Below are 27,847 nucleotides of genomic sequence, written 5' to 3'. Positions count from 1 at the left end.
GAAGCTGGGGTACAGGGGAGCCTCCCTGCCTGGCACTGCTCCAGGCCTGGAAGACAGATCCCACAGTCTGGACCAACTAGCTTCTTCCGCCCGCCCTGTCCCTGGGTCCAAGAAGTGAAGCCACTGGTCCCATGACAGCAGTGCGCGGGCCAGGCCTTGAGCACGCTCAGCCGGGAGGACAGAGGCTGGGGTGTGAGGACCCAGGCTCCACATTTGGCTCAGAAAGGCCTTCCCCGCATGGCTGAGCCAGGCCGCCGGGGCTCTGGCTCAAAGATGCCTTACGAGTTGCCGGGGCTTCACGCTGAGCAAGTCAGGAGGAGGTGAGAAAGTCAAACAGGCCTTCAGTGCCACCTCCCATGAGCCCGGAAGTGGGGGACTCCAAGGAGACGCTGTTTATACAGAGTTGGGGTTTTGCACGACAAGATGGGTGGATTCTTGCTCTTCCATTGGGGCATCCATTGGCAATTGTCCCGCCCCCTGCCCACAGGGAAAATGCCTCCAGAGCGCCTTAAGGTCCAAACTGCCCCCCGCCCCCACTGTCCAGCCTGGCCCCTCTGCTGGTGTCTTGGCCTTGACACAAGCGCACTTCCATGTCCTGTCCTCTGCTACCCTGACCTGATCCCTACAGTGGGGCTCCTGCTCACGGCTGCCCTGCTCCCCACCCTCCAGTCCCCGGTCTGAACACGGCTTCCAGGGCCTTGCCAGGTCCGCACAGGCTGGCCGCCCGGGGGGTCAGCGGGCACCACTGCTGTGCCCCAGCTCTCTCACATCCTCACGACAGCTGGCACTGGGTTGGAGAGGAGGCCTGAGCCCTGGACGTGGTGACCGCCTGGCCCAGAGGGTGTAGACTATGCTGAGCCGCCGCTCTGGCTGCTCTGTGCCGACACGGGCTGACTCACCTGGTCCTCACGGCAGCCCTGGAGGCAGGAGACCGTCTTCTCTCCATTTCCTAGAAGAGGAAACGCAGGCCCAGGCAGGGCACCTGGCCCGTGGTCACACAGCTAACGAGCAGTGTGCTGGTCACTGGGGCCGTCACTGCCCAGTTCAGGCTCTCGGTCTTCTGGGCACTTCCTGGTCCCCTCATTGAGCAGGGCAGGTGACAGTCCAGCCAGTGAGCTGTGAGCAGAGCTGACGGCTTCCCTGCTGGGCAGAGCGTTCCACGGCTGGCATGAGGATGTCCACAGTCCCCTTTCTTCTGCCAGAGCCGTGGGGCTGTCCCCTGTGCCTAGGTCTGGGCCCCCAGCTGACCTGCGTGGACGAGCAGCAGCGGGAAGGCCCTGACACTGGGACGGATCTAGGTCGTCAGGATTTGGGGGGGTTGTGACTGCAACACTGTCCTGGCTAACACGGAGCCGAGTTACGACCAGGTACGACCTGGGCAGGCCAGGCCAGGCCCAGGGCTAGACTGCCTCCCGGGAGAACGCCGTGTGTCACCATCACACACACAGCAGGTGGAAGTGGGACTGCCCAGGTGGCCTGGAAGTGACCCAGCCCCTTGAGGGGAGAGCTGTCAGAAAGAAGGTCACCCACACTTTGCAGTAACTTAGAAGAAACCGAGCTTGGAGCCAGGGCTCCCCTGACAGAGGCCCGCGGTCTGGACCCAGGTCTTCCCTGCTCACTGCCATTTCAGGTCTCGGGGTCCCAGGAGATGTGCCAGGGGCACACAGCCCTCCCATGCCCATCTTGTAGTCTCTAGGGTATCCCCAGGAGACTCTCCCACCCCAAAATTCCCCTCCCACACACCCAATCTCGCCTCTTCCAGTGAAATTTTGTGCTTGGAAACCACCCTAATTTTTCTATCACCAACCCCAATTCTTTCTCCTTGAGCCATGGATGGCAAAGCAAGGCCTGGCAGCCCGGCCTGCCTTCTGACGGCCAAGGAGGAGGGCATGAAGTTTGGCCCTCCGCCCCTTCCCACCCGGATCCACCGCCGCCTTTGAGGGCCTGGCACCCCACTCAAGGTCTAGCCCATCTGTCTGCCCTCATCATCACATACGCATACTTGTGTGCAATGCGTGCAGTGCACACTCATACACACGCAAGACTGTCACAGCTGGTTTGCTGTTGTTCAATTGCTAAGTTGTGTCCGACTCTTTGCAACCCCAGGACTGCAGCACGCCAGGCTTCTCTGTCCTTCACTACCTCCCTGAATTTTCTCAAACTCATGTCCATTGAGTCAGTGATGCCATCCAAACATCTCATCCTCTGTCACCCCCTTTTCCTCTGCCCTCAATCTTTCCCAACATCAGGGTCTTTTCCAATGGGTCGACTCTCTGCATCAGGTCAGGGCCAGTTTAGAAGCCAGAGAAAGGCCCTGTTCTGCCTGCAGAATCGCACCTTTCTTTGAACTCCACATGGTACTTTCCTGCCTGATTGTTCCCATCTCCCCACCTGGTTCATCAGATTTGATTCCGCTGCTGATAGAGATGCATCAGCTTTGGAAAAGTGGTTTACTATGTCAAGGGAGGAAAAAAGCACATGCTTCTAGGTCCAAAGGTAGTTCCCAAAGTAGAGTCCAGAGATACTTCACCACTAGGAGTGGCAAGCTTGGGGGGGAAGGGGGGCAGTTACACAGAGCCCTACCTGCATCACAGCGCCTTCCTCCCTCCAAGACACACATGGCCTTGGCTGCTCGCTGGTCTCCCACGTGGGCATGTGACTGCCCGGATCAGACCAGACACTCCAGGTCACAAACGCCAAGAATTCAGTTGGAATTCAGCATCATCCCACAGGTGGCCCGGGACACTGCAGGGGTGGCCGGAATCCACTGGCGGCCAAGGGGCAGTGACCGCTGAGGGACCTTGGGCGGGCACCCCAATGACCAAGGCAGAACCCCAAAGGGCCACCCCGCTCGATACCTCAGCAGAGGCACCACCCAGTTTGTTTTTGCTGAAGCAAGGCACAGCGAGGTGAGAACTTTGGGGGAATTTATTGAGAGCGGCTTTCGGGTACCAAGAGGATGCTCGGCTTTACTCCATCACTGGCAGGTGTCCTGGTTGGTGGTCCCTGGATGGCCACTAGTTGGTCGGCCAGACTGCAACCACCACGATGGCCACGAGTAGCAGTAAAATCACCATTATCATCCCTGAAAAACAGAAGCATACAAGACCCCCTGTGATGCTTTCCACCAGCAGAACATTGCCTCTCCCGTGAAGTATCTTCTGAGACAGCGGGGCAGTTCTCCAGGGAGCCCCAGCGTGTGTCAGGGGTGTCAGCAGACAGGCAGGAGGGAGGGACTCCAGGGACCCCAAAGGGTTGCCATCTCGCTACCTGAAGAGTTGTGCCGGCAAAGTGCCCATGCTCCCGACCTGATAGGGCCTCCCCGTTCAGCCCCCCTTGCTCTGGCTTTTGTGTGCAACTTAGCCATGTTTTGTGTCCTCATTAATGACGGTGTGATAAAGCAAAGGGCTTTAGAGTTCACAAAGAAATAGTGATTCTAGAATCCATTTTCTCCCCATCCACACGGCTTGGCCTTTTCTTCTTGGGCCGAAGAAACTTATGTCTTCCATCTGGAAAGAATTCTAAGAGAGGGACCTTTGCTTTACTTTTTTTTTTTTTTTTAATATTAACGTTCTCTAGTTTTACTTCAACTTTTTGGCTGGGGACCACAATGTACTCCCGGCCAGTCTGCTCCCTGCGTCCAGCCAAGGCCACCCCGTCTCCCTTGGTTCACACATCTGGACCTACCACTGCCCATTCCTTCAAAGCAGATGAAGAGCGAGGGGCCAGGAGGACTCAGCTCGTTTACCCGATGCCCTCACCACCTTCCTTGCCGACTTCTCTGGTGGGTAATAGGTGTGCCTTCAACCTGGAGGCCAGCATGGTGGTGGCATGCCAGAGACACGGCATGGCTATGACAGAGCAAGCTCTGAGAAATGAAGGATCCCTGAGCCACTGAGGCTCCGAGAGGGGAGTGAGGAGCAGATGAGATGAAGCATGAGAAAATGCTCTACAATCTGTTGGGGAGTCAGGGGTCACATGGCCATCTGGCCCACCAGGACTGCCCGCCGCAGGCTGAGGAGCTGTCTTGGCCAAGGTCAGGGTCCCAAGGTTTTAGCAACTTATTCTCTCGAAGGAAGCCACTAACACGTTCTTGATCTTATTAGCTAGAATAACCACTGGCCACATCTGGCTTCAGCAGCTAAAGAGCTACATGTGGCTGATGGCTACTCCACCGGACAAAGACAATACAGGACAGACATCTCCATCATTGTGGCAAGTCCCATTGGGCAAAATGGACATACTGTGTGGAGTTCTGATTATTTTATTTACTGCCATTTATTTCCACACACAACTGCTGAACTGAGGAACGAATGAATATCTGCTCAATGTGTTTTCAACACTCATGCCACACTTGGACAGCTCCCCAAGTGGGGAATTCTGCTTTCTTCTTGAGTTGGTGTTGTTAAATTATATTTTGGGGGGAAATTGCCCAGTTTTTCCTGAGTATCCAAAATTACTGGCCTAAGGCTATTCCTTAGATTCTCCTATAATTTTAGCACTATACCGTGTCTCAGTCCTTTTTATTTCTCACACCACCTGCTTGTGCTTTTCTCCCCCAACCTTGCCACAAATGAGCCTTTTTATGAACCTTTTCCAAGAACAAGTTTGACTTTGCTGATCACTTCTCATTTATTAATTTCTCCATTTACTTTTATTAATACTAAAATTCAGCCTTTCTTTGGATTTAGTTTGTCGTTTTTTTTTTTTCCTTGAACTTCTTTACTTGACAGTTAATTCATTTTCCACTTTCCTCTAAACAGTACCACTCTAAACCTACAAGTTTTGATATAAAATAATTTTAATGTTGCTAGTTTCTAAATTCTATTATTTATTTATCTGCTGCCCTGTGGGCATGTGAGATCTTAGTTCTCAGCAGAGATCAAACCTGGGTCCCCTGCAGTGGAAGCACGGAGTCTTAAATCACTGAACCACCAGGGAATTCCCTCTAAATTCTAAAAAATATTTAAAAATTTTCAACAATGTCTTCTTTGGCCCAGTGTTATTTAGAAATGATTTTAAGATTTCCAATTTTACTGAAACAAGCTTATCGAAATACACTTCTTAAAAATTCTGAGACAATGACAGAATTGTGGTGGTTTTAGTTGCTGAGTTGTGGCCGGCTCATGAGACCCCATGGAATGTAGCCTGCCAGGTTCCTCTGACAACGATACATGTACTATATTTTGGTGTGAAAACATTTGTGATTTCTGTGAGTGACCAAATCGCAAGCACGATTAGCCCTGCCGTGGTTTGCTGCCTACTTTCTTCATTGAAGAAAAGAAATGCTAAAGCTCAACCAGAGGTTTGTGAAGATGAGAATGTAGATTTCTCATCCAAGTTCATGGACTCCCTGAATTCTATCCAGAGGTGCCCAGGGTTCGATGTAATTCAGGCTGGGTAAATTTTAAACCCAACCCAAGTAAGCACAGCTTGCTCATGGTTTTAAATACTGAGGAAGGAGTAAAAAGTTCATGGCAAGCTTCCCTGTCACCTCCCTGCGACAGCGGGTGCACTTTTTCTAACATGCCATCTTTCTCCAATGAACCAAGAGGAGACTGAACCAAGAGGAGAGCACCTCCTCTTGAGGACCTACGATTTTTTTTTCTCCTGTCTTCATAAAAACCAAGACTCTACGTCAGGGGTCAGCAAACTGTGGCCCACGGGCCATATCTGGCTTCTGGCCTGTTTTTGTACAACCCATGAGCTAAGAGTGGTTTTCATATTTTGAAAGGGTTGTCAAAAAAGAAACAGGAGATGCGACACATTGTCTGGGGTCTGCAAAGCCTAACGCGTTTACTGTCTGCAGACCCTGCTCTGTGTCGCTGAGGCCGACAATGACCTCAGGGGCTGGGCTCTGGTTCTCTCTCCACTTCTTTCATCTGTGGATTTCCCTTCTTCCTTGTATTAATAAACACAGACATCCATTAACACTCGAGGGGGTGGTGTAATAGTTCATCTAGCATTTCAAGATGCTTGCAGTAAGGGTGGGTGGGTGTGTGTATGTATGTACGTATGTGTGACTATTATCTCAGTTCATCTCGCCAGAACCAGAAGAACACATTTTTTCATTCATTTCTCCCTCCAGAAACATCTTCAGGTTGACCAAAGCCTCCACTTGGGCAGGAATCCCACTACTTCTTGGCTGGGGAAAAGGTTTATATTGTGCAATATCTTTCCTTAAGAAATAATGGAAATGGAGGAAGCAGACGGACCGATGGGAAGCAGCGGCAGGACAGTTTCTGGCCCTCCCAAGCCCGGGCTCACCCTGAAGACGAGGGGAGGACTGCATTTTTTGAGGAAAGAGTAGAAAATGGGCTGAGTGGTAGCTGAGGAAGAAGCCATGCCCCCGACACTCAGCCAGGATCTGAGCTGGGAGGCCACGTGGGCCTGACAGGCTGCCCCTGGGGCTCTGATCTGGACTGAGGCTGCGATGGCCCAGAGGAGAGGCTCACAAATGGCCCTGAATTTTCAAATCAGGGTGATTATGGGAAAAGCAGAACAAGTGATGAAGACCAAGGAGTCAAGAACAATAACAGGCTGGGAAGGAGAAAGCATACATCTGGTTTGAGTTTCCACGCGTGAAGCCTGCAGTCCAAGGGGAGCGGCCTCGGGCATCCGTAGTCAGCAGCATCTCCTGCTTGGGTCACTGCGGGAACTGACCTGCTGCTCCTTTTACCTGATCCTTTCCCTCGAGTGAACTGGAATGGAAATCAGATCAGGCTGCTTCCTGGCTCAAAACTGTCTAGTGGATTAAAATCCACACACTTCATGGTGTTTGAAGGCCCTGGGCCATCTGCCCCAGGGCCCCTGAAGATACACCCCGTACCTGTCCTCAGGCCACCCCGGCCTCCGGGTCCTCCCACGGGCCCTGTGCCCTGCCTCCTGGCCTGTACCCCTGCTGTCCAGAGGGTGCTCTCTCCCGGCACCCGTGGCCTAGTGAATCCCTGCTCGTCTTCCAAAACTCAGCATCAGTTTCTGGGCCTCAAGGAGCCGCTTTGAGACCTGCAGTGGACCTTGTCCTCTGTCTCTGCAGTGAACCTTCTTCAACTATGATTTAGGTCCTCGGTTAGTTACTCTTTGCCGCCACCATCAACACAAGAGCATCCATGGCAGGGCCTTTGCCCAGTGGGTTCACCACCACATCCCCAGTGCCTGGAGCAGGGCCTGGCACACGGAAGAGGCACGAGAGGTTCTTCTTTCTATAAATGAATAAATGGGGACCTCCCTGGTGGTCTGGTGGCTAGGACTCTGCGCTCCCAAAGCAGGCGGCCTGGGTTCAATCCCAGGTGAGGGAATTAGACCCCACCACATGCCACAACTAAAGATCCTGCATGCCACAATGAAGACCCAGCACAGACAAATAAATAAAAATAAATATTTCCACGAAACCAAAAGACACTTGCTTCTGGGAAGAAAAGCTATGACAAACCTAGACAGTGTATTAAAAAGCAGAGACATCATTTTGCTGACAAAGGTCTGTCTAGTCAAAGCTATGGTTTTCCAGTAGTCATGTATGGATTTGAGAGTTGGACCATAAAGAAGGCTGAGTGCTGAAGAATTGATGTTTTCACACTGTGGTGCTGGAGAAGACTCTTGAGAGTCCCTTGGATAGCAAGGAGATCAAATCAATCCATCCTAAAGGAAATCAATACCAAATATTCTTTGGAAGGACTGATGCTGAAGCTGAAGCTCCAAAACTTTGGCCACCTGATGCAAAGAGGCGACTCACTGGAAAAGACTCTGATGCTGGGAAAGGCTGAGGGCAGGAGAAGAAGTGGGTAGCAAAGGATGAGACGGCTGGATGGCATCATCAACTCAACAGATATGGGTTTGAGCAAACTCTGAGAGACGGTGAAGGACAGAGAAGCCTGGCGTGCTGCAGTCCGCGGGGTTGCAAAGAGTTGGACATGACTGAGCAACTGAACAACAACTAAATTTTTTTTTTTTAATGAATAAACGCATTGAGTATCTGGAAGGAACAAGAGCCAATGAGAAGGACACTGAAGGGACAGACAACAGGGAGAGAGGAGCTGGTAAGACGTGTCAAGGAGGCCAAGAGACAAACTCCCAAAAATGCTTGACCCCAATTGCAAACTCTGCGGCCACACCAGGAGGGTGGAGGAGAGCCCGTCCCTGGGGCCTTGGAGACAGTTCACAGCGCAGCGGGAGCAGAGGGCGGGAGCTGTCGGAACCATCACCAACACAGCGATTCCTCTGTCAGCTGCCACTTATTCTCTCACAGAAACCGGATTCTACAGATGGTGCCACAGGACAGGTGCGACAAGCTTCCCTAAGGCCCGTGAAGAAAGAAAACGGGCTTCGCCGGCTGACAGCATAGATGGCAATTCGATAAGACATGATACACTGGGTTCTAATCCAAAGATGAAAAGGGGGACTTGGAGAGCAACGACAAATAAGATGCTGACATGTCCAACCCTTTCAGGGCAAAACAGGGCTCCTCCGGATAGGAGGCTTCCAGCAGGCCTAAGTAAACTGGGGTGCACCCAGCGTGTTTGGAGGAAGTCATTCTAAGGTGGCGAGTGACAGTGATAAGCCAACTGCAGCCTCGTGGATTCTTTAGGGTCAAAGAGTAGATGTTTACAAACCTTATCGCTGCAATGCTTTCTCTTTAAGGACTCGGGCTTTTCTGGAATGCGGATACAACTCTGGCACCTTCCTTGAATGGAGTCTTTTTCCCCTGAAGGATGTTTCAGAAAGAGAAATTGAGGGCCTCTGGAAAGCCAGGGAGAGCTAGGCCACAGCGTGCATGGATTATTCACATGGGCCAGGTCACCTCGCTCGAGTCTCAGCAATCGGTAAGTCTCATCTCTGTTTTCTATGAGGAGGCTGAGGTTCCGGGAGGCTCACTCTGTCACCCAAGGCCCCAGAGCTGATGAGAGGAAGAGCTGGGACTGGAATCCAGGGGGCAGGGACCCCTCAGCCATGCTCCTACCCTTTTCCTGCACCAGGGGGGGCCCGTCCGGGGGGATCCTGATCCCAGATACAGCACAGGGTTCATCAGAGAGAGAGGCCCAGATGTCTTTGGGCTGAAAAACCGAGATAAAGAGTTTCCCCTTTGTTCCCCCTTTCTTCCTTCTTATAATTTTTTATAGTGGGAAAATGGAAACAAACATAAGAACAGACAGAAGAGTCCATGGAACTGTGATGAATTCGTCACCTGGCTTTAACAAAGGTCAATCTGAGGCCCACCTGGTTTCACCCCTGGTGCATCTCTCACCCATACCCTCCCCTGGCGTATTTTTTGGAAGAAAATCCTAAACATATTTCATCTACAGAAACGTCAGGAAGTATCACCAAAAGGCATTATTAGAAAACTTGCCGCCGCTACCACCACCACCAAGCAGAACATTAGAGAGATTGCTATTTCTTAAAGACAAAGGCAATGGGGAGCTCCCAAACACTTCAGACGTAGGAGGGAAGTTCCAGTTCAGAGGACGAGGGAGGCTGAGCCTCTGCTGGCCACTGGCCACGGGAAGGACGGGAACGGCGTTCAGCCACATGTGAGAGACAGAACTCCCTTCTCTTGCCTCAGAGCAGGGCTCGAACTTCAGGGGGTCCCGTCATCCATCCCCCACCCCGCTGAGGAAATGTTTGACATTTCAGACCGAGGAAAGACAGTGGAACTTCTGGGAACCTGCCAATTTCCGAAACAATGAACGCTCTTTGCCCCTGAGCCCGGCACAGGAACACCTGGCGAGGCTGCGGGCGCCGGGAGCCTTTGCCCACACGTCACTCCGCCCCGCGCGGGGCCTGCTGGCACCGGGAGAGGCAGACTTTCCCTTCCAATCCCCAAGTGCCCCTTTTCGGGGGGCAGGCCTGGGGTGCCAGAATTCCAAGAGTGGAAAAAAAACGTCCGTTTCCTCTGGTCAGTTCACCAGATGAGTATTACTCAACCACATCTAATATTTACAAGTCCAGCTCATGGCAATTACCAAAAAGATGTGAGAAAAAGTCCTTTGCAGACAGGGAAAGGATATGAAACACGGTCTCTCAGGAACAGTGCTGTGTGTTCGCTGGAGATTGTTCATTGGGATTCAGGGGCCATGGTTTTTTTCCAGTGAAACACTGGAAACCAGCAAACTATGGCGGCTGTGAGGCTAACACCGCTGCCACAGTGGAATGAGGGCAACGGGTCCGAGTGCTTATGGATAAGGAGGACGAGGACAGGCGGGGCGTGGAGCCTGGCTTTTCTTAAGAGCACGGGAGCAGGCCCCTGGGCTGGTCAGTTCTCCCCTTAGGAAGGGCTTCCCAGGTGGCTCAGGGGTCAAGAATCCGCCTGCCAATGAGGGTTCAATTCCTGGGTGGGGACGATCCCCTGAAGGAGGAAGTGGCAACCCACTCCAGTATTCTAGCCTGGGAAATCCCATGGACAGAGGAGCCTGGTGGGCTTACCGTCCATTGGTCGCAAAAGAATCAGATATGACTGAGCGACTGAGCACACAGGCATGCCTCTTAGGAAACTGCAAGAAAACTCAAGTGGTCAGTATGGGGCGGGGGGAGCCATTAGAGGGGAGGGGATGGGGGAATGCAGGGGAGACGTGTAGCAGGTGGGGGCGCCACAAAGCCCAATTTTATCTGGAAGTCTTTTTGTCTGGTTCTTGCTCATCACAAGGAAAGCCATACTGGCTGCTGGCTGTGGTTGGCTGGTTGGAACCAAAACGAATCTTAGCCGATTTGCTTTGTTCTTCTCGCAGGAAGGATCAGGCCCCACAAACAGCCCTCATGCAGCCGCTGAAGATTCACAGAGGACATTTATGGAGGACTCCTCTAGTTGTCCCCTCCCCCAATAGGTGACATTTGCTTATGTATTAACCACGGGGTTCTCACTGATCAAACAGGGTTTGTTTTTTTTTTTTGCAGCAGCCTCCTGAGTTGGGGGTGGGCAATAAGCAGGAGGAAAGACAAAACTGGATATTTGTTTTCAAAAGTTCATGTAAATATCCCCTTTAATCCTGTTACTAGGCAAATAAGCTATGAAAAGAGTAGACACAGTACAGAGACGGTGAATGTATTGACATTCTGATTTTCAGCCTGAAGGGCTGAAGTGTGGCAGTTCCCCTCTAGCTCACCCCTTGGCCCAGACCTGCCTACTCAGGAGCTGTGTCTGCCCTCCTCATTGGCCACCCTTTCTCACCTTTCTTTTACCAGTCCTTTCTCACCCCACTTCTCCATGAAGACCTCTCCACCCACAGAGACCCCCACCTCCCTGAAGTCAGAGACACACTCAGAGCCAGGCCACTGCTCTCCACCAACTGGCCTCCCATCTTTCAATTCTTATCTTGTTAACACTTCTTTCCCCAGGTCACAGGCTCTCCAAAAGCAGGGACCATAGGCGGAAGGGGCACTGGTTGGGGGAGCCAGGGAGACCTGACTTCCAGCATGCCTACTTTCCAGCTATGAAATGTTGGGAAAGTTCCTTGACACTGAGTTCGGGTCCACCATCTGCAGAACAAGCCTGAAAGTATCGACTTCATAGGCTTGCTGTAAGGATTCAATAAAAGGAAGTATATAAAACCTCGAGATCGTAACTGGCACTCCATAAATGGCAGCTATGATGACAGTAATCTCGACTCCTTGTGTGACCCACGGCCCGAGAACGGTGCCTGTGTACAGCAGATGAGTGAGCCGGCCTCTCGGCTTAATGACAGAAATCAAACGTCACTCACTCCAGAGGAGAAGGAAGAGGAACAAAAACAGAGGAACACCTGGGTGGCATTTAGCTGAGCAACAGCCCAATCCTAGCTGAGGCCCAGCGGTGATGACGGGCATCCAGGAAAGGTTGGCTGCTCAGAGTGGAATATCTGGCAGCATCCATTATTAGCCACAGGAAGGGCAGCTGTGCCGGGCGAGGCGCTGGCTGAGGTCAGAAGGCAGGCGGAGCCCAGCCAAGTGGACACCAGGTGAGAGAAACCGTGGAAAAGTGAAATGGGAAAGGCCTTTGGGGAAGGGCAGGGCGGGGCGTGCTGAGGATGGAGCTGCAGGCGGCAGAGGGAGACAGTGAAAGCAAACCTAAAGGGCACCTGGCAGGTGTGCCCGGCATCCGGGACGCGTCCGATCACGAGGGAGGATGGGCAGAGCGGGACTCAGGGGGCCACTCACGATGGCAATGACCATGAAAATGACAGTGTGACAAGAAGCACAAATGTCAGGGCTCCTGTTCTGCCATGGGGCACACGTGCTCTGAAAGCTCTCCAGGGCCCACATCCCAGTCATAGTCTCACCTTCGGGCAATGAGCTGACAGAGCACTAACTTTCCCCCATTTCTGGGTGAGAAAGTGGGGGCTCAGGGGCCATCTGCCTCGTGTGGCCCTTCTGAGAGCCGGGGAGGGCAGGAGCAGTCACAGGACTGGCTGGGATGGAGTGTCAGGTGGGGAGGAGGTGGCCTGGGGGCCCGCGGCGGTCCAGGGGGTGAAGGAGTGAAAAGTCGGGGCTTGGGACCCAGAAGTGACGGCACGGCCCCTGGAGAAATACCAAGAAACACATCAGAAGGCAAAGAATGGACTTGGAAGGTGCCTATGCTTTGGTTCTGACTGAAAATAAAGAAAACTGGAATCACGCGGATCTTAACATTCCCATGGCTTCACATCACACCGACTGGATGAGCGTCTGACCTCAGCCAAGGTCACAGCTTAGGCTCCTGGCGCAGAGCACGCGGAGGACCTGCAGACCCCAGCCCAGCCCCGTGCTGGCCTGTGTGAGCCGGCTGCCCCACACCTCTGGTCCCCGGGGCTGACAGAGGTGACACACGTGTCCCCAGCATGGGAAGGTCACGTGACATTCCCAGACCCCCTCCTCCTCGGGGGCGGGGGCTGGCACATGCTGGTACTGACTCCATTCTGGAAGGTGCCAGATCCCTGAGGTTGAGGCTCTCAGGTCTTCTGCAGAGTGAATCTCTGGAGGGATGAGCCCGGTGTCCCCGAGTGTGGCTGGGCTGGATCTGTGCTGAGGTGACACTGGCCACTCACCCCTGTGCTCTGAAGGTCCACTCCGTGGGGAGCGCCCACCCCCGCCCCAGCGGGCACCCTGTTTCAATGTGGACAGGAAGTCCTCCTCTGTGTAAACAGAAAAACTCACCAGGAAGCAACTCTGCAGACTGGGGGTGGGGAGGGCGGTGCGGGGGACATCTGGGGGCCAGAGACAGCGTGGTTCTCAGCAGGAAGCAGGGAGGGTGACCCGGGAGGGGTTGGGGGTGGGAGGCGAGGAAAAAAGGACTTGCCTAGAAACAGGAAATTAAAAGGAATTAAGACTGCGCGAGACGGGGCAGAGGAGCTGGATGGAGGCCGAGCAAAAGGCAGGCTCCCGGAGTCTGGGCTCCAGGAACCAGGGCCTTGCTGGACGTCAGGTGGCCCTGTCACAGCTGCCGGCTGGCGAGCTGACCCTTGGCCCATGGAGCCCAACGTGAAGACCTGAGAGCTCACTGCGCTGGCCCAGGGCAAACGAGGTTCTGATGGAGGGGCCAGACGTACTGGTCGAGTGCCCTGACCGAGGGCACAGCCCTGGGTAAGATGTGCCCCAGGGCGTTAGACTGACCCACACCAGAACCACACTCCACACAATGGACCAAGTGCCTACTGTGGGCCAGGTGTGATGGAGTGAAGATACGGTTCGTCTTTTTACAGGCCTCATGGGAGAGGCGGAAAATCAACCCATCCCCACCTCCCCAAAACAAGACAAAACATCCCACAGAAGACACCATTCCTTGGAGGAAGCGTGTGAAAACCCAGCCATTAGTGCTGCTTCCTGCACAGAGAGTGCTGACTCGTTGCTAGTCTCCATCTGTGTTCTTAAAGTGTCATTCATTTCCCTTCCCTGAAATAAGTTCAGCCTGGCGATCGCCGCAATTCAACAACAGGATCCAATTGTGAATAGGTAATCCTTCATATCAGCTGTCCAAGGCAGCTTATGATGAGTTGTCAAGTCAGTAATTGAATGCCAATTCCCTGGCGCGTCAATATTTGCTGAGCAATATCCCCTCACTGTGCTGCACGTCACCCCGGGGAATGGAACTCTGGCTGGAGTCTGGCAGAAATTCAAGTGTCTCCAAGCACAACCGTCAGGAGCTTGGTTATGGATATCTTGTTCTGACAGTTCCCTCTTGACGAAGTGTCAGATGATTTCTGGATGGCTCCGGCCAGGCTGTGGATTCACCGTTATTCACCCCTTCGTTTGGGCCCTGTGGGCCAGGAAACATCACCTGGGGTTAATTAGGGAGACAAGCAAGCTGACACGAAGGCACTCAGGCCAAAGTTCTGGCTCAGGTAGAGACAGGCAGGGAGGACTGGCCATCTGTGGCATGCTTTCTCAACACACCAGACGCTTACCCATCTATTCTGTTTTGTTTAAAGCAAATCATTTGACCAAGATGCAAAAGGCTACTGGGTGGTAGATCTGAACTGAGTCTCAGAGTCCCAAACCTCGAAAGAACACATCTCTGGCAGGGGAGGAGGCAGTGGCCATGTCTGTTCAACTCGACCCTGTCCCTAAAGTCACAGTTGGCAGGTCTAGTAGTAAAGCCCATATGAAGACAATGAGGCTTGCTTCTCCAGGAACTTTGTGAGTTTGGATGGACAGAGGTGGGGCTCAGCCACAGTCCAAGGGACACACCAGAAGGGTGCTCCAAACATGTAGGCCGGCTGTCTTCCAACTCTTCCTGAGACTTGTCTGGCCCCACCAACACTTAGAGAGCCTCACAGGTGACCCAACATCATTCAGATAAATTACTTGTTCTTTAACCTAAAGGAGCCAGAGTCATTTCTTCTTACTTGTAACTAAGATTCTTCAGTAAAGACACCGTCAGCAGAAACAATTATTTGTCTCGAATTATTTGGGAAAACATGAGAGTCACATGAGGACAACTCTGCTTTACTGGTTGAGCGCTGAAAGCAGAGTTCGAAGGCACCTACGGTCTTGGGCTGCACCTCGCACCTTAGTCTGAACTAAGGTCCCACGTGAATAGCTGTCGCCATTAAGAAACCTTCTCAGAGACCAAACTCTTTTTTACATTTACATATCCTATCATTACAGTCCATGAGATCACAAAGAGTCAGACACAACTGAGCGACTAACACACAAACACACACACCTCCTATTATTTTTAAAGTATTTTCTGATTTGCCAGAGATGTCCTGAAGCATCAAAGTGAAGAAAAGCTGCCCTCCAGTTTTCGGGCAAGAGGTATTTGGAGCAAAGATCAGGGCAGCAGAGCCCCCTCTATAAACAGTGCTGATGAGGACACCTGGATGGCATGAACTAGCCATTCAGAGCCTCCCCATTGGGGTCCCCTCCTCCCCAGGACGCACCATGTATGCCCATGGGGCGCCTGGATCCAGCAAGTCCCACTGTTCCTGCCACCACAGTCCTAACGAGCCACCAGTGCCGTTGGCGCTGTTGGGCATGTAGATTCTTAAACACACATTCACATGGAGTCGCTCAATCAGTGTTTAATCCAGAAATGAAACAGATGGTCCCCACTGCCAGTGTGGTTGGGAATGCAGAAACAGCGCCGATACCCTCTGGGTTCTCTCTCTCTCGGCTTCTGATTTATTTCACAAACATCGACAGAACATGTCCAGGGCACCAGGCACCATTCTAGGCACTGGTTATATCAGCAATAAGCAAAACAGACAAATCACTTGCCTCACCAAGTTGTTATTTGTGTGTGTGTGTGTGTGTGTGTGTGTTGGGGGTGCAGCGGATGAAAACAGACAAAACCCAAAATAAGTAAACCATGTGCTTTTGTGGTTGCTCAGACAAGTCCGACTCTTTGTGACCCCATAGACTGTAGCCCGCCAGGCTCCTCTGTCCATGGGATTTCCCAGGCAAGGACACTGGAATGGGTTGCCATTCCTTTCTCCAGGGGATCTTCCTGACCCAGGGATTGAACTCCCGTCTCCTGAATTGGCAGGCAGATTCTTTACTGCTGGGCCACCAGGGAAGCCAAATCGTGTGCCAGATGGGGAATAATAAAGAGGAGCGAACATAGCCTGTGTCGTCCTAGTGTGCAGCTTGTGGGCGGGGGTTGGTCTGAAGCATGCTCTCCTCTTACTCAAGTTCCAGGGGCATGTGGAGGGGAGGGGGCACTAATTCTTTCCAGAATCCGGTCGCCCCACAGCGGGACCTGGAAACACACTGCGGGTGAAATTAGGGTGCCTTCCTACAAGGCATCAGAGAACTGCCATCCTTGAATGCTAATAATATGTAAGCTTAGAAATAACACATGACGAGAGTTTGCTGGAATGAAGGGTGATGTAATGACAAGTGGAAACAGAAGGGGGACTTATTATGGAGTGTAGAAAAGGTGGGCCAGAGAGGAAGGACTTGCCAGTGGGGGCCAGCCCTGGCCAATGCAGGGGGACCCTGGCCCGCACACTCCGGGGCCGCTTGGCCTGCGGGGATACAGGCCGTGTGTCCTCGGGTGGCTGGGTTTGCAGTTCCATGCCCTGGTGAAAAGTGTGCTTCTTAAACTGAGGGCTGTTGCCTTGACCAGGGGCCTCTCACTTTACAGAGTGCTGGCCACAAGCTGGGGGCTTCAGTCGAGAGGAAGTGGGGCAGGGGCAGGGGGCGGGTGTGTGGGGTGGAGGTAGAAGTCAGATGACAGAGCAGACACAAGACGTCACCCAAAGTTTGGGCGAATTTGGGTAAATGCGTTTCAGCTGATGTGGGACTGGTTAGCGCGTTCCTGGTACTTTGGGTCCCTCTGTCATCTTGGAAGTCATACTGGCCCCCCACCTAATCTCTGTTTTCCTCTGTCGCCTCCAAGGTGACAGGGACTATATATAACCAAGAGCCACAGTGGGGAGGACAGAAGAAGGATAAACGCTAAGAGCTGTGGGAGAAAAGAAAAAATGAGGGCTGGGGTGAGCAGCCAGGAGTGGTCCTCTCACTTGAAGAGCCGAGTCTTTTACCAGAGAACCAGAACGATGCCTGGTCCCTCAGCTTGTCTGTGCAGCCCGTCCCCATCACCGAGGCAGCCCAATGAGCCCTACTGTGAGCCGGAGGTCACTCTGGCTTTCGAGCCATAGCCATTAAGTGACTGCAAGTTCTCTGTCCCACCACCTCCCAGCACCGGACGTGGCACTTCCCAAACGTGCAGCAGAGGGATGGGGGACGGGTGTGGACACACGCCTTCCCTCCTTGGGAGGCCGCAGAGCAGAAGAGCCAGAGCTGCACCGTGGGTGGAGATGCCAGATGGCTCGTATTCAAATCACAACTCTGTCACTCGGGGAAGGAACCAATCCTCTGAGCCCCAAATCGGGAGAATTCTAACCCTGAACTCCCACGGTTGACAGGGAGATGCCACGAGGTAAAAGGCCTGGCACTGAGCACATGACCTGGCCCACGGCACGTACTTGCCTGACAGTGGCTGCTGTTGCCACCTCCTGTAGCCGGTGTGGCTACGAACGCGGCACTCAGGGCCCTCAACCTTTGGCCAGGAGACACTTTGATCCGTCCCCCATCTTAAGCCTCCTTAACCAAAGACACTTTGATCTGTGACCCCCTGAAGCCTCCAATGCTGCCTAGCCCCCTCCAGCTACACCACCAACACCCAGGAGAAAGGGTCCTGCGAGGGGTATGTGGCCAGCCACCTGCCCTCAGGTGTGACCACTCAGAGCAACCCAGATACGACTGCCACACTGTTCTTGAAAATCTTCTCTGTCACTCCTCAAAGACTCTACCAGGAAAACAGATTCTGAAATTCATGCTCATGCAAAATTCTCCAACAGCCTGTATGCCAGTATGTACAAAAATTAAAATACACTTCTTAATGTATCATAAATTAAGAGCACATCAATAAATGCAATTCATATTTGCTCCATCAGAAAGGACATGCAATCTTCTACCCGGAGGGCCCCGATGGCCTCCTCTTTCTGCTTTCGGACACGAATTTAATGACACCGCTGCAGTGAGATGCTTGGCTGCAAGGATGGACTGACAACCTTCCAGCACCCTGATGAGGGGCTAGCTTCCTGTGAGCAGTGCAGAGAGTTGTGAGCCCTTGGGCACCGTCAAGATGGGTTGGGGGAGGATCACAAAGATTTAGAAGCTGCTCTGCACTGGGTCATGGAAAAGGGCCCCTTTCTCAGAGCAGCAGCAGGCTTGCAGTTCAGTAAAGGAAACCCTTGACGGGTCAGGCTGCAGAGCGCACACCCCACGCGTGGTCTCACCGCAGGATTATTCATGCTGTGGAGTGAAGGTGCCCATCTTGTGTGGACCCCTGCAACGACGCCCCCTCCAAAACGACATTCTCTAAGGCTCTTCACTACCCACAAAGACATCCTTCTATGAACAGCGAGGATCCATTAACCCTGACCTTCACAGAGGGAAGGTGCCCTTTCGGCAGCACCAACTAGTGAAGCAGCAGAGCGTGGGTTCCTATGTGGACACTCAGGGTGGACACTGATCCCTCCAAGCCCCAGTGTGGCTCTGACAGGTGCTCAGGGTAAATGATGTCACCAAAGAGCTGACTGAAAAAAAAAAAAATACCCAAATGGGTGAGATCTCCAATCAGATGTTCTAGAATACGGTAGCCTAAAAACTGTTGAGCAAGGATTCTACTGGCAAGAAGAAATGAACAGATATCTCTGAGGCTCAGGGGTCCACTCAGCAGAGCTCAAAGATGGGGAACCAGCCCGAGCGAAGGGCTGGCCTGCAGTGCTGGCCTACGACACGTGGCCCAAGGAACTTTCAAGGATAAGGCGACCTAGGAAGACGTCCTCGTCCTCCTCCTGCCTCTGAAGGTGGTCAGTGTGTAAGGGGCTTAAAGAGACCACAGAAGCACAGTCACAGAAAGGCACGCTGATGGCCAAGGGGTGTCAGGGGTCACATGTTATGAGCCTGTTCAAGTTGATGATGGGGGTTTGCCTCTGACACGCTGTGCAAAACACATGGAGAGTCTGCCTTTCAGATGTGAGCTGTGAAGGCAGATGATACAGGTGTCTGAGGATAATATTAAAATGACGTCACTAACGTCTCCTCTTCCACTCCCCTGAAAAAAAGTCGAAGAGACGATTTCAGGATGTCAGGTTTGGCTTTGAAATATCTGTTGGCTTACATGGAAAAATGGTCTGTCAGATATTTCAGAAATCATTTCAAAGCAAAATACAAAAAGTGGAATTCTGACACAGTCCCAAAGAAACAATCCAGCTTTCCCACCCCAGCCTCTCACTCAGATGTACCCTCTCTCACACCTTGGCGCCTTGGCAGGGACTGTTTGCACCAATTCTGAGCCCCCTGCCAGCTTCTACAGCCAGCACCAGGACACTGGCTTGGGGTCTCAGCTCAAAAACATCCCCTGCCCCAGGGACACCTCCTCCCATGTGCCCAAGGCAGTCTCTGAACCACTTTTTCTGGGCGGGTTCTGCATACCGAACATGCACGAAAGAGAAACTGACTTAACACTTGGGGAAATTAATGACTGACTGGGTTCAGGCTTTACTTCCCTAATGGCCAGAAAATTCTTTGAGAGGGCAGACCTTGTGTTTCCGTGTCTGTGTCTCTAACATGTTATCCACAGGTGACCAGGACAGATGTCACTTAATGTCTGTTCAATACATACGTATTTTTGTTTTGGTTGATTAAATAGCAACTCTTTGTTTAGATTCAAATACTGTTTGGGATATTAAGAGTCAGTAGAATGGATTTCGGGCTTCCTTGGTGGCTCAGGGGTAAAGAATCTGCCTGCCAATGCAGGAGACGCAGGTTGGATTCCTGGGTTGGGAGGATCCCCTGGAGAAGGAAATGGCAACCCACTCCAATATTCCTGCCTGGGAAATCACATGGACAGAGGAGCCTGGCTGGCTACAGCCCATGGGGTTGTGAAAGAGAGGGACAGGACTTACTGACTAAACAACAACAGTATGGATTTCAAATGCATTATAACTTGGTAGTAGTTCGTGTGGATATTTTAGCTTCTGGGACAGCACTTGGCGCATAATAAGTGATCAATGTATGTGGAAATAAATGAATGAGTGAACACATGAAAGAGCATCAGTTCAGTTCATTTGCTCAGTTGTGTCTGATCCTTGTGACCCCTTGGACTGTAGCACGCCAGGCTTCCCTGTCCATCACCAACTGCAGCAGCTTGCTCAAATTCATGTCCATCGAGTTGGTGATGCCATCTAACCATCTCATCCTCTGTCGAACCCTTCTCCTCCTGCCTTCAATCTTTCCCAGCATCAAGGTCTTTTCCAATGAGTCTGTTCTTTGCATCAGGTGGCCAAAATATTGGAGCTTCAGCTTCAGCATCAGTCCTTCCAATGAATACTCAGGACTGATTTCCTTTACAATGGCCTGGTTTGATCTCCGTGCAGTCCAAGGGACTCTCAAGTCTCCTCCAACACCACAATTCAAAAGCATTAATTCTTCAGCACTCAGCTTTCTTATAGTCCAACTCTCACAACTAATCAAACCAATCACATGGACCACAGCCTTGTCTAACTCAATGAAACTATGAGCCATGCTGTGTAGGGCCACCCAAGATGTATGGGTCATGGTGGAGAGTTCTGACAAAATGTGGTCCACTGGCGAAGGGAATGGCAACCCACTTCAGTATTCTTGCCTTGAGAACCCCATGAACAGTATGAAAGAGCATAAACTATCAATAAAAGAGGTTATCATAAAATATTGGCTCTGAAAAACTATAAGTGGGTACAGGTAAAGTAAGTTGGTGTTGCCAAATTCAAAATCAATACATTGCCCATTAGTGGTTAGTGACCTGGTATCAAATCCTAGGAGAGAACAGATTCTATATATCTTTCAGGTAAATGAACAGTTAAATTTTGGTGAAATGCTAGGATTTTTGCTCATGGGCTTCCTTCTAACACACAATTCAGACACAGAATTTTCAGCCAAGGGACCCTCTTTGTATCACATTGAACAGTTCCTGTTTACATTTCCTTCATTCCCTGGAATTTTTATTCAGTTGCCATTTGCTGATATTCCTGAGAAGGTTATTACCGAAAACTACCTGATGCTACCAACGCTATGCTTATGGTTCAGAGCAGTACTGCTCATGGTGTGGTCTCAGGAGCATCACCTGAGAGCTGGTTAGAAATGCAGTTTCAAGGGCCCCACTCATGCCTACTGAGTCTGGGTCTCTGGGGGTGGAGGGGCCTCCCAGAAGCTGGGTGTTAACAAGCCCTGCTCGTGATCCTTCTGGCGCTTACGTTTGAGAACCACTGGATTAGAGGTCAGGATCAAAGCTCGCTGGTGGTTCTCCACACCACAAGATCAAATAGAATCTGTTAACAGCACAAGAAGAGCCACAGCTTTCTCTGGGTACTAGATAGATGATGCTCGGGGTCCCCAGCCAGGAAGAAAGTTGCCGTCCCAGCTGACGATACACACAGTGAGGAAGGCAAGCAGCCTGTATCTGACACACCAGTCCCACCTGCCCCCAGACCCACATCAATATCACCTCGGCCTCCTTTCCTCTTGACTGAGAGAGCCATGTTCTGAGATCTGCAGGACCAAACCAACACCTAGAGTGGCCCAAAGATGACCCCTGCTTAGAATAAAGAATGACTCAAAGAACCAATGCTATGGTTTTTCTGGTAGTCATGTACAAACGTAAGAGTTGGGCCATAAAGAAGGCTGAGTGATGAAGAATGGAGGCTTTCAAACTGTGGTGTTGGAGAAGACACTTGAGAGTCCCTTGGACTGCAAGGAGATCACATCAGTCAATCCTAAAGAAAATCAACCCTGACTATTCATTGGAAGGACTGATGCTGAAGCTGAAACTCCAGTCCTTTGGCTACCTGATGCGAAGAGCTGACTCATTGGAAAAGACCCTGATGCTGAGAAAGACTGAGAAAGATTGAAGGGAAAAGGAGAAGGGGGTGGCAGAGGATGAGATGGTTGGACAGAAGCAATGCCTCAACACACATGAATTTGAGCAAACTCCAGGAGAGAACGGAGGACAGAGGAGCCTGGTGTGCTACAGTCCACAGGGTCACAAAGAGTCGGACATGACTTAGTGAATGAACAACAGAGAACCGTCTCCACTGGGTTGCCAGACTTTTCCATCAAGCATCAGGCTGACCCAGGTGGCCTTAGCTGCTAAGGAACTTTGACCCTTCTTCCTTCCAGAAGGAAGGCCCTAAGAGAGGAAGAAGAGCCTGGTGTGATTCCAGCTTCACAGGTGATGACTGATTGCCAGTGGGCCAATGTGACATTTACTTCCCACACCGTGTACGTGGGTGGGGGTGCTGATCCTGGAGAATATGTGCATTTCTAGTGGTGCACCCAAAGAACAGAGATTCACGATGCTAAAGCGCTGGGTGCTGGGTCAGTCAAAGGAGGCACTTGCTCACACACACACACACACACACGGCCGCCCCATCCCAGAGAGTTCCCCAAAGCCAGGATGCTGGGGAGCCAGTCATAAAGCATGGCGGCCACTCCTTTAGCCGTCTCCTTCGAGCACTGTGGGTGGGGAAACGAGATGGGGGATGGCTAATGATTAGTTCCTTATGGTCCTGGCATTCTTGAAGTATATTCTTTACACCCGCTGGAACACTCCTGCATTCTTGATTGTGGGGCTGCAATATATGAGCCTTCCTTTCCGAGTGCTGTCTTTTATGGACCCACCGACATGGCCTCGGGGCGAGACTTGCCTCCCCCCAACCCCCCACGCCCCTCCTTCCCCACGGCCACGCTCTCCACGCCATCTCCTGTTCTCTTTCTAAGAATGCAATAAACATTTCAGCACAATCTTTTCAATCCACATTATTTATAATATTCTGACCATCCATCGAGCCTGGCTAGAAGGCAAAGTAATAAATCAAACTTAACAACAACAGAAAAAAGAAGGAAGGGGAGGGGGGGTGGAAATCACCCTTTGACTAGGCTAAGGCCTGAGACGTTTCATTCCCCAAAGGGTTTAGCTGTGTTAGGAAAAGTGAGATGAGATGAGACTCTGGGTTTAGAATGACGCGGAGTCAGGAACTCCAGTCTATAGGCATAATCATAACTGTGTAGAAATCTCAAACAAACGTACCTCTCAGGGGTGTCGTGAGGATAAACGAGATACGTGGGAAGCACTCCGAGTGCCTCGGATAAAGGTGACTGGAGCCCAGTTTCCCCTTCTGGGTCTAAAAAAAGGTCATCTTGGAACGGAGAGGTAGCAGTCCCCCCTTCCCACACCCCCGAGCTCCAGTCTCTGCTAACCAGCAACCCCTCTACAGGCTCCAGTGTGTGTGTGTGTGTGTGTGTGTGTGTGTGTGGTGGTGGGGGTGTGTGTGCAAGCCCTGATGTGGGGGTGGGGCTGGGCCTGGGCAGGCAGTGTGACGAAGGCGGCCTGGGCACTGGGTGCTAACTCTGGTGGCCACCTCAGGGTGCCCCTTCTCCCCACCAGCAAGGACCACGCCAGGCCACACACAGCCTGAGGTCTCTCTGGGATGCCGCTGCTCCTGGTGGGGCGGCGGGGGAGACCGGAACTCCTCCTGGGTCACGCTGCGTGGTGTTAGGCAGGTGTACACAGTCTGACTTTTCCTCACAGAGGCAGACTCTGGCTTAAGAGCTCTCTGACTATTTCAAATTTTATTTAAACAAACGCGGAGGCTGGCACAGGCTGTTGGCTAGTTGTGTTACTGGCCTGAGGCCTCTGCTCTGGCGAGGCCCTGCTCAGCCCGCATCTCACTCTGGAAACCTTGGCGGGTCATCCTCGCCCCGGAGCCAGCAGGGGTTACCAGGCCTGGACCTCAAGGTAGCGGCTCCAGGCCTGTGGGTCCTGGGGCAGCCTCTGCCATTGGCTCCAAGTGGTCCCCTTGAGCAGCTTTCTGGATATAAGATGCTGTTCTTCTGTCCAGGCCGAACTCGGGTATCAAATGGAAGATCAGAGTAACTGAGTCACAGCCCACACGTCCATCATCACGGTCTCACCTTGCTTCTGGGGAAATGACTGTGAGTAACCGCACGTGAGACTCTGGTGCCAGAAAATCGGGCAGGCAAGTAACTTTTCTCATTAAAATTGTCCAACTTGCCAACGGATGTCACTTCGCCACCCTCCCATTTTGCATTTCAGCCTAACTAGGTTATAGGACAGACACGCATTCCTGTTCAGACATGTCACCCATTTGCTGGACAGGGTGGTGGTGAAGGTCTTGACCAACATTCTAGAAGGGTTCTGACACCAGCTTGACTTTTGTTCGTCACTTCTACCAGTAAGTGCCCAAAGGGAAAGCAACCGAATTTATGGGTAAGATCCACATTGTTTAAACAAAGTCCCTCTAAAGCACAACAATTTATTTTCAAGGTCCCTGGGTCAGGAACCACCCAAATCGTCATCACTTAACTACTACAGTCAGTGGTTCACTTCTTCAGCTTCTGATGATCAGACCTCCTCTTACTCCAGCGTATAAGGGCTGAGTGGCTGACCCAGACCCCAGGGTGCCCACTCTTTCCCACAAGCATCGCAGGGGCCTCTTCTCTCGGCACTGACCCCCGGGTTGAACCCCTCCACCGTCACTCAGTAGAGGCCCCACGACATGGGCCCACCAGTGCTCCCCATCTCCCTCCCCTCGTGTCCTCTCCCTGGTTGCTCTGCCCTCCCCACCCTTCCCTGTTTATGCGCCCTGTCGCCTTGTCTTTACCCACGGTGACAGTGACATGGAAGGCTCTAGAGCCACACTGCTTGGGTTCAAATTCTGGCCACTCCACTTCCCGTCTGTGTGACTATGGGCAAGCTGTTTAACCTGTCTTGGTCTCATCTGTAAACTGATAAGAGTACTGTATAAAATGTCCTAGAAACAGAATCTGTAATACCTTAAGTGCAAATAAACACTGCCTTTTCCTCTTCTTAAGCATTTACCAGACACGTTTCCTGGTGTTTCAATAGCCCCTTCCAGTGGGATCTGTTTAGACAAAGGCTCTGGTGGAGGGTGGCCCAAGACAGTGGCCATTTATACCCCATGACGCTGCCCATCAAGCCACGGTGACGGGGGCACACAGAGAGATCAGCCAGCCCACCTGGCCCATCTCAGCCCAGCACATGAGGCTGAGTTGGGTAAATAGGTTCTTTGTTCTGGAGCTAAACCAGGGAATTGGGAGCAATGCAGGCTCCCCAGGTCTGCTGTGCTCCCCAGGTCCACCATGTTCCCTAACAACAGTAACCAGGTCCTTAGGATAAACCCATCTGAGCTTATTACTGTGATAACGTGAGTGATTCTAGTTTTGTCTCCAACCAAAGAAAGAAAGAAAGAAAGAAAGAAAGTGAAGTCGCTCTGTTGTAACCGACTCTTTGCGACCCCATAGACTGTAGCCTACTAGGCTCCTCTGTCCATGGAATTTTCCAGGCAAGAGTCCTGGAGTGGGTTACCATTTCCTTCTCCAGGGGATCTTCCCGACCCAGGGATCGAACCCAGGTCTCCCACATTGCAGGCAGACACTTTACCCTCTGAGCCACCAGGGAAGCCCTAAAGATCTCCCGAAGAACAAAGGTTTAATTACCATGTGTGTCGTGCTACAGATATATGCACTTTAAATGACAGAGTTGGATGGAAGGAATACATTTCTAGTTTCAACATTTTGGGTCATCAGCAAGATGGCAGGGAGGCTTTCTGTCACCTGTGGAATCAGACTTTTTAGGCCATCAGCGGGATAACTAAGACATGAACAAAACTGGTTTTTGTCAGAGTCACCTTTTAACATCCACCCCCTTTTCAAGTCCAGATTCTCAGGGTCTGCAGGTATAATCAGGACCAATGTCTTCATGACTGAAGGTGAATGAAGAGCAAACTCTTTTCCGGTTAATGTCCTTGTCACTCTGGAGAACGTCCCTAATCACGTGTCTCCAATGAGAAATCATGGAGCTTTCTGGAGCACAGGGTGGAGCCAGGAGAGAAGGAAGAGCCAGAGATGAGAGCTAGGGAAGGTCACTGAGGGCAGGATGTACATGGGTCAGGATGGGGTCTACGCTGGGCAGAGGAGAAGCCAGGCATCCTCCATCCATCACTAACCAACCCTGTGCCGGGTACAACATCAGAGGCTGGGACTGCAACCACAGACAAGATGGATGTGACCCCTCGCCCCAAGGAACTGCCATGCTAATAAGAGAGAGATCCCAATTACCACACAATATGACAATCACAAATCACGGGTAAGTGCGAAGGAGACAAACAAGGGGCTATGATCAGAGCTGCTTTGATGGAGTGCCTCCTCCTGGCGACCTAGAAGTTAGGATTCAGTCACGAGAGAAGCTGAGAGTGTACCACGTGCTGGGCACTCTGCTCACCGTCTTCCGTACATCATCTCGAAGCCCCGTAACAACCCTGCAAACCGACAGTATGATCGTGACAATGATGATGTCATGTCGGTGACGGAACCCGAAGCTCAGAGAAGTGAAGCAATTTACCTAAGGTTTCAAAGTTCTTTTGTGTTGGGCCTTGGATATGAACCTGGGTTTCACCAATTTCAACAGTCATGGTCAAAACTTTGCAGTAACATTAAGACTGTACAGATGTATGGTTGGATGGCATCACTGACTCTATCGACAGGACATTGAGTTAGCTCCGGGAGTTGGTGATGGACAGGGAAGCCTGGCGTGCTGCAGTCCATGGGGTCGCAGAGTCAGGACACGACTGAGTGACTGAACTGAAGACTGTACAGAGGTACAGGAGGTCCTAAGAATACCAACAACACACCTTCCGAACCACCTTCTCTGCTTCCACTGCCAGTTGCCTGGTTCAAGATGAACCTACTATGGACAACTCTGTCTTCCTGTTCCAGGACCACCAAGGGTCAACAGTTGCCCTCTGCTGCTCAAGTCAACCCTCCTCTTAACTGAATTCAAAGCCTAACCGTATCTAGTCCTTGGTTTCTCTTCAAGAACTAAAGGAGACAATTACTGCTTGCAGAAAATGAGAACATCTAACCTGCAAATAACTGAACAGTCAACAGAAAAACCTATATGAACTGAAGTAAAGAGGGTGGTTAACAAACAGAATGCTACAAACCCTTTCTTAATGAACTGGTCACAAGCCATTAGAAAACATAATGAAAAAATCTGACTCATAACTAAGCTAATAAACAGAGAACAAAGAACTTAATAAAAATGGGCAGCACTGATAGTTTGAAAATGCCATAATACTGAAGGGACATTGATGAATAAGTCTGAAGAAAAAGACAGCCAGACTCACATGAGTCGGGTGGCCCACGGCAATACCTACATTAAACTTAAACACCAACCCTATAATGCCACCTATTATATACTTATATGTTACTCATCAATTCTATATTCCCTTTCCACTCTATTTAATGTTCTGTTAAATTAATTTATTTGCTTTTTGGCTATATTTCAGCTCTTTATTGTTTTTTGTTTTTTTTTTCAGGTGGGTTTTGTCATACATGATATGAATCAGCCATGGATACATGTATTCCAATCCCTATCCCGCCCCTCTCCCACCTCCCCTCTCCACCCAATTCCCTTCTTGAGGGTCTTCCCAGTGTCTTCTCTTTTTTCACCCAGGCCCGGAGCACTTGTCTCGATGCAGTCCCACCTGGGCTTGGTGAATCTGTTTTCACCATAGATACTATACATGCTGTTCTTTTGAAATATCCCACCCTCACATTCTCCCACAGAGTTCAAAAGTCTGTTCTGTATTTCTGTGTCTCTTTTTCTGTTTGGCATATAGGGTTATCGTTACCATCTTTCTAAATTCCATATATATGTGTTAGTATGCTGTAATGTTCTTTATCTTCTGGCTTACTTCACTCTGTATAATGGGCTCCAGTTTCATCCATCTCATTAGAACTGATTCAAATGAATTCTTTTTAACAGCTGAGTAATATTCCATGGTGAATATGTACCACAGCTTCCTTATCCATT

The 27,847-nt window shown here is 51.3% G+C and overlaps 1 protein-coding gene and 1 long non-coding RNA gene across 2 annotated transcripts in view; one reads left to right on the top strand and one right to left on the bottom strand.

Moving 5' to 3' along the window:
- Positions 1–2,910: 2,910 nt before the first annotated feature.
- Positions 2,911–27,847, bottom strand: part of STX8 (syntaxin 8) — a 211,434-nt gene continuing 186,497 nt past the window's right edge. Inside the window, exon 8 of the mRNA XM_043474312.1 lies at positions 2,911–3,085. Within this exon, the coding sequence (XP_043330247.1) occupies positions 3,018–3,085 (68 nt within the window). The 3' untranslated portion in view covers positions 2,911–3,017. The remainder of the gene's footprint in view (positions 3,086–27,847) is intronic.
- On the top strand, positions 8,685–11,458 carry LOC122445307. The gene is made up of 3 exons (XR_006270507.1): positions 8,685–8,819; positions 10,719–10,814; positions 11,326–11,458. It is a non-coding gene; the product is annotated as an uncharacterized LOC122445307 (long non-coding RNA).

The sequence above is a fragment of the Cervus canadensis genome, chromosome 1 (genome assembly GCF_019320065.1).
Source record: "Cervus canadensis isolate Bull #8, Minnesota chromosome 1, ASM1932006v1, whole genome shotgun sequence".
Classification (NCBI taxonomy): domain Eukaryota; kingdom Metazoa; phylum Chordata; class Mammalia; order Artiodactyla; family Cervidae; genus Cervus; species Cervus canadensis.
The sequence above is the reverse complement of the archived record's forward strand: the minus strand, read 5'-3'. Positions and strand labels throughout refer to the sequence as shown.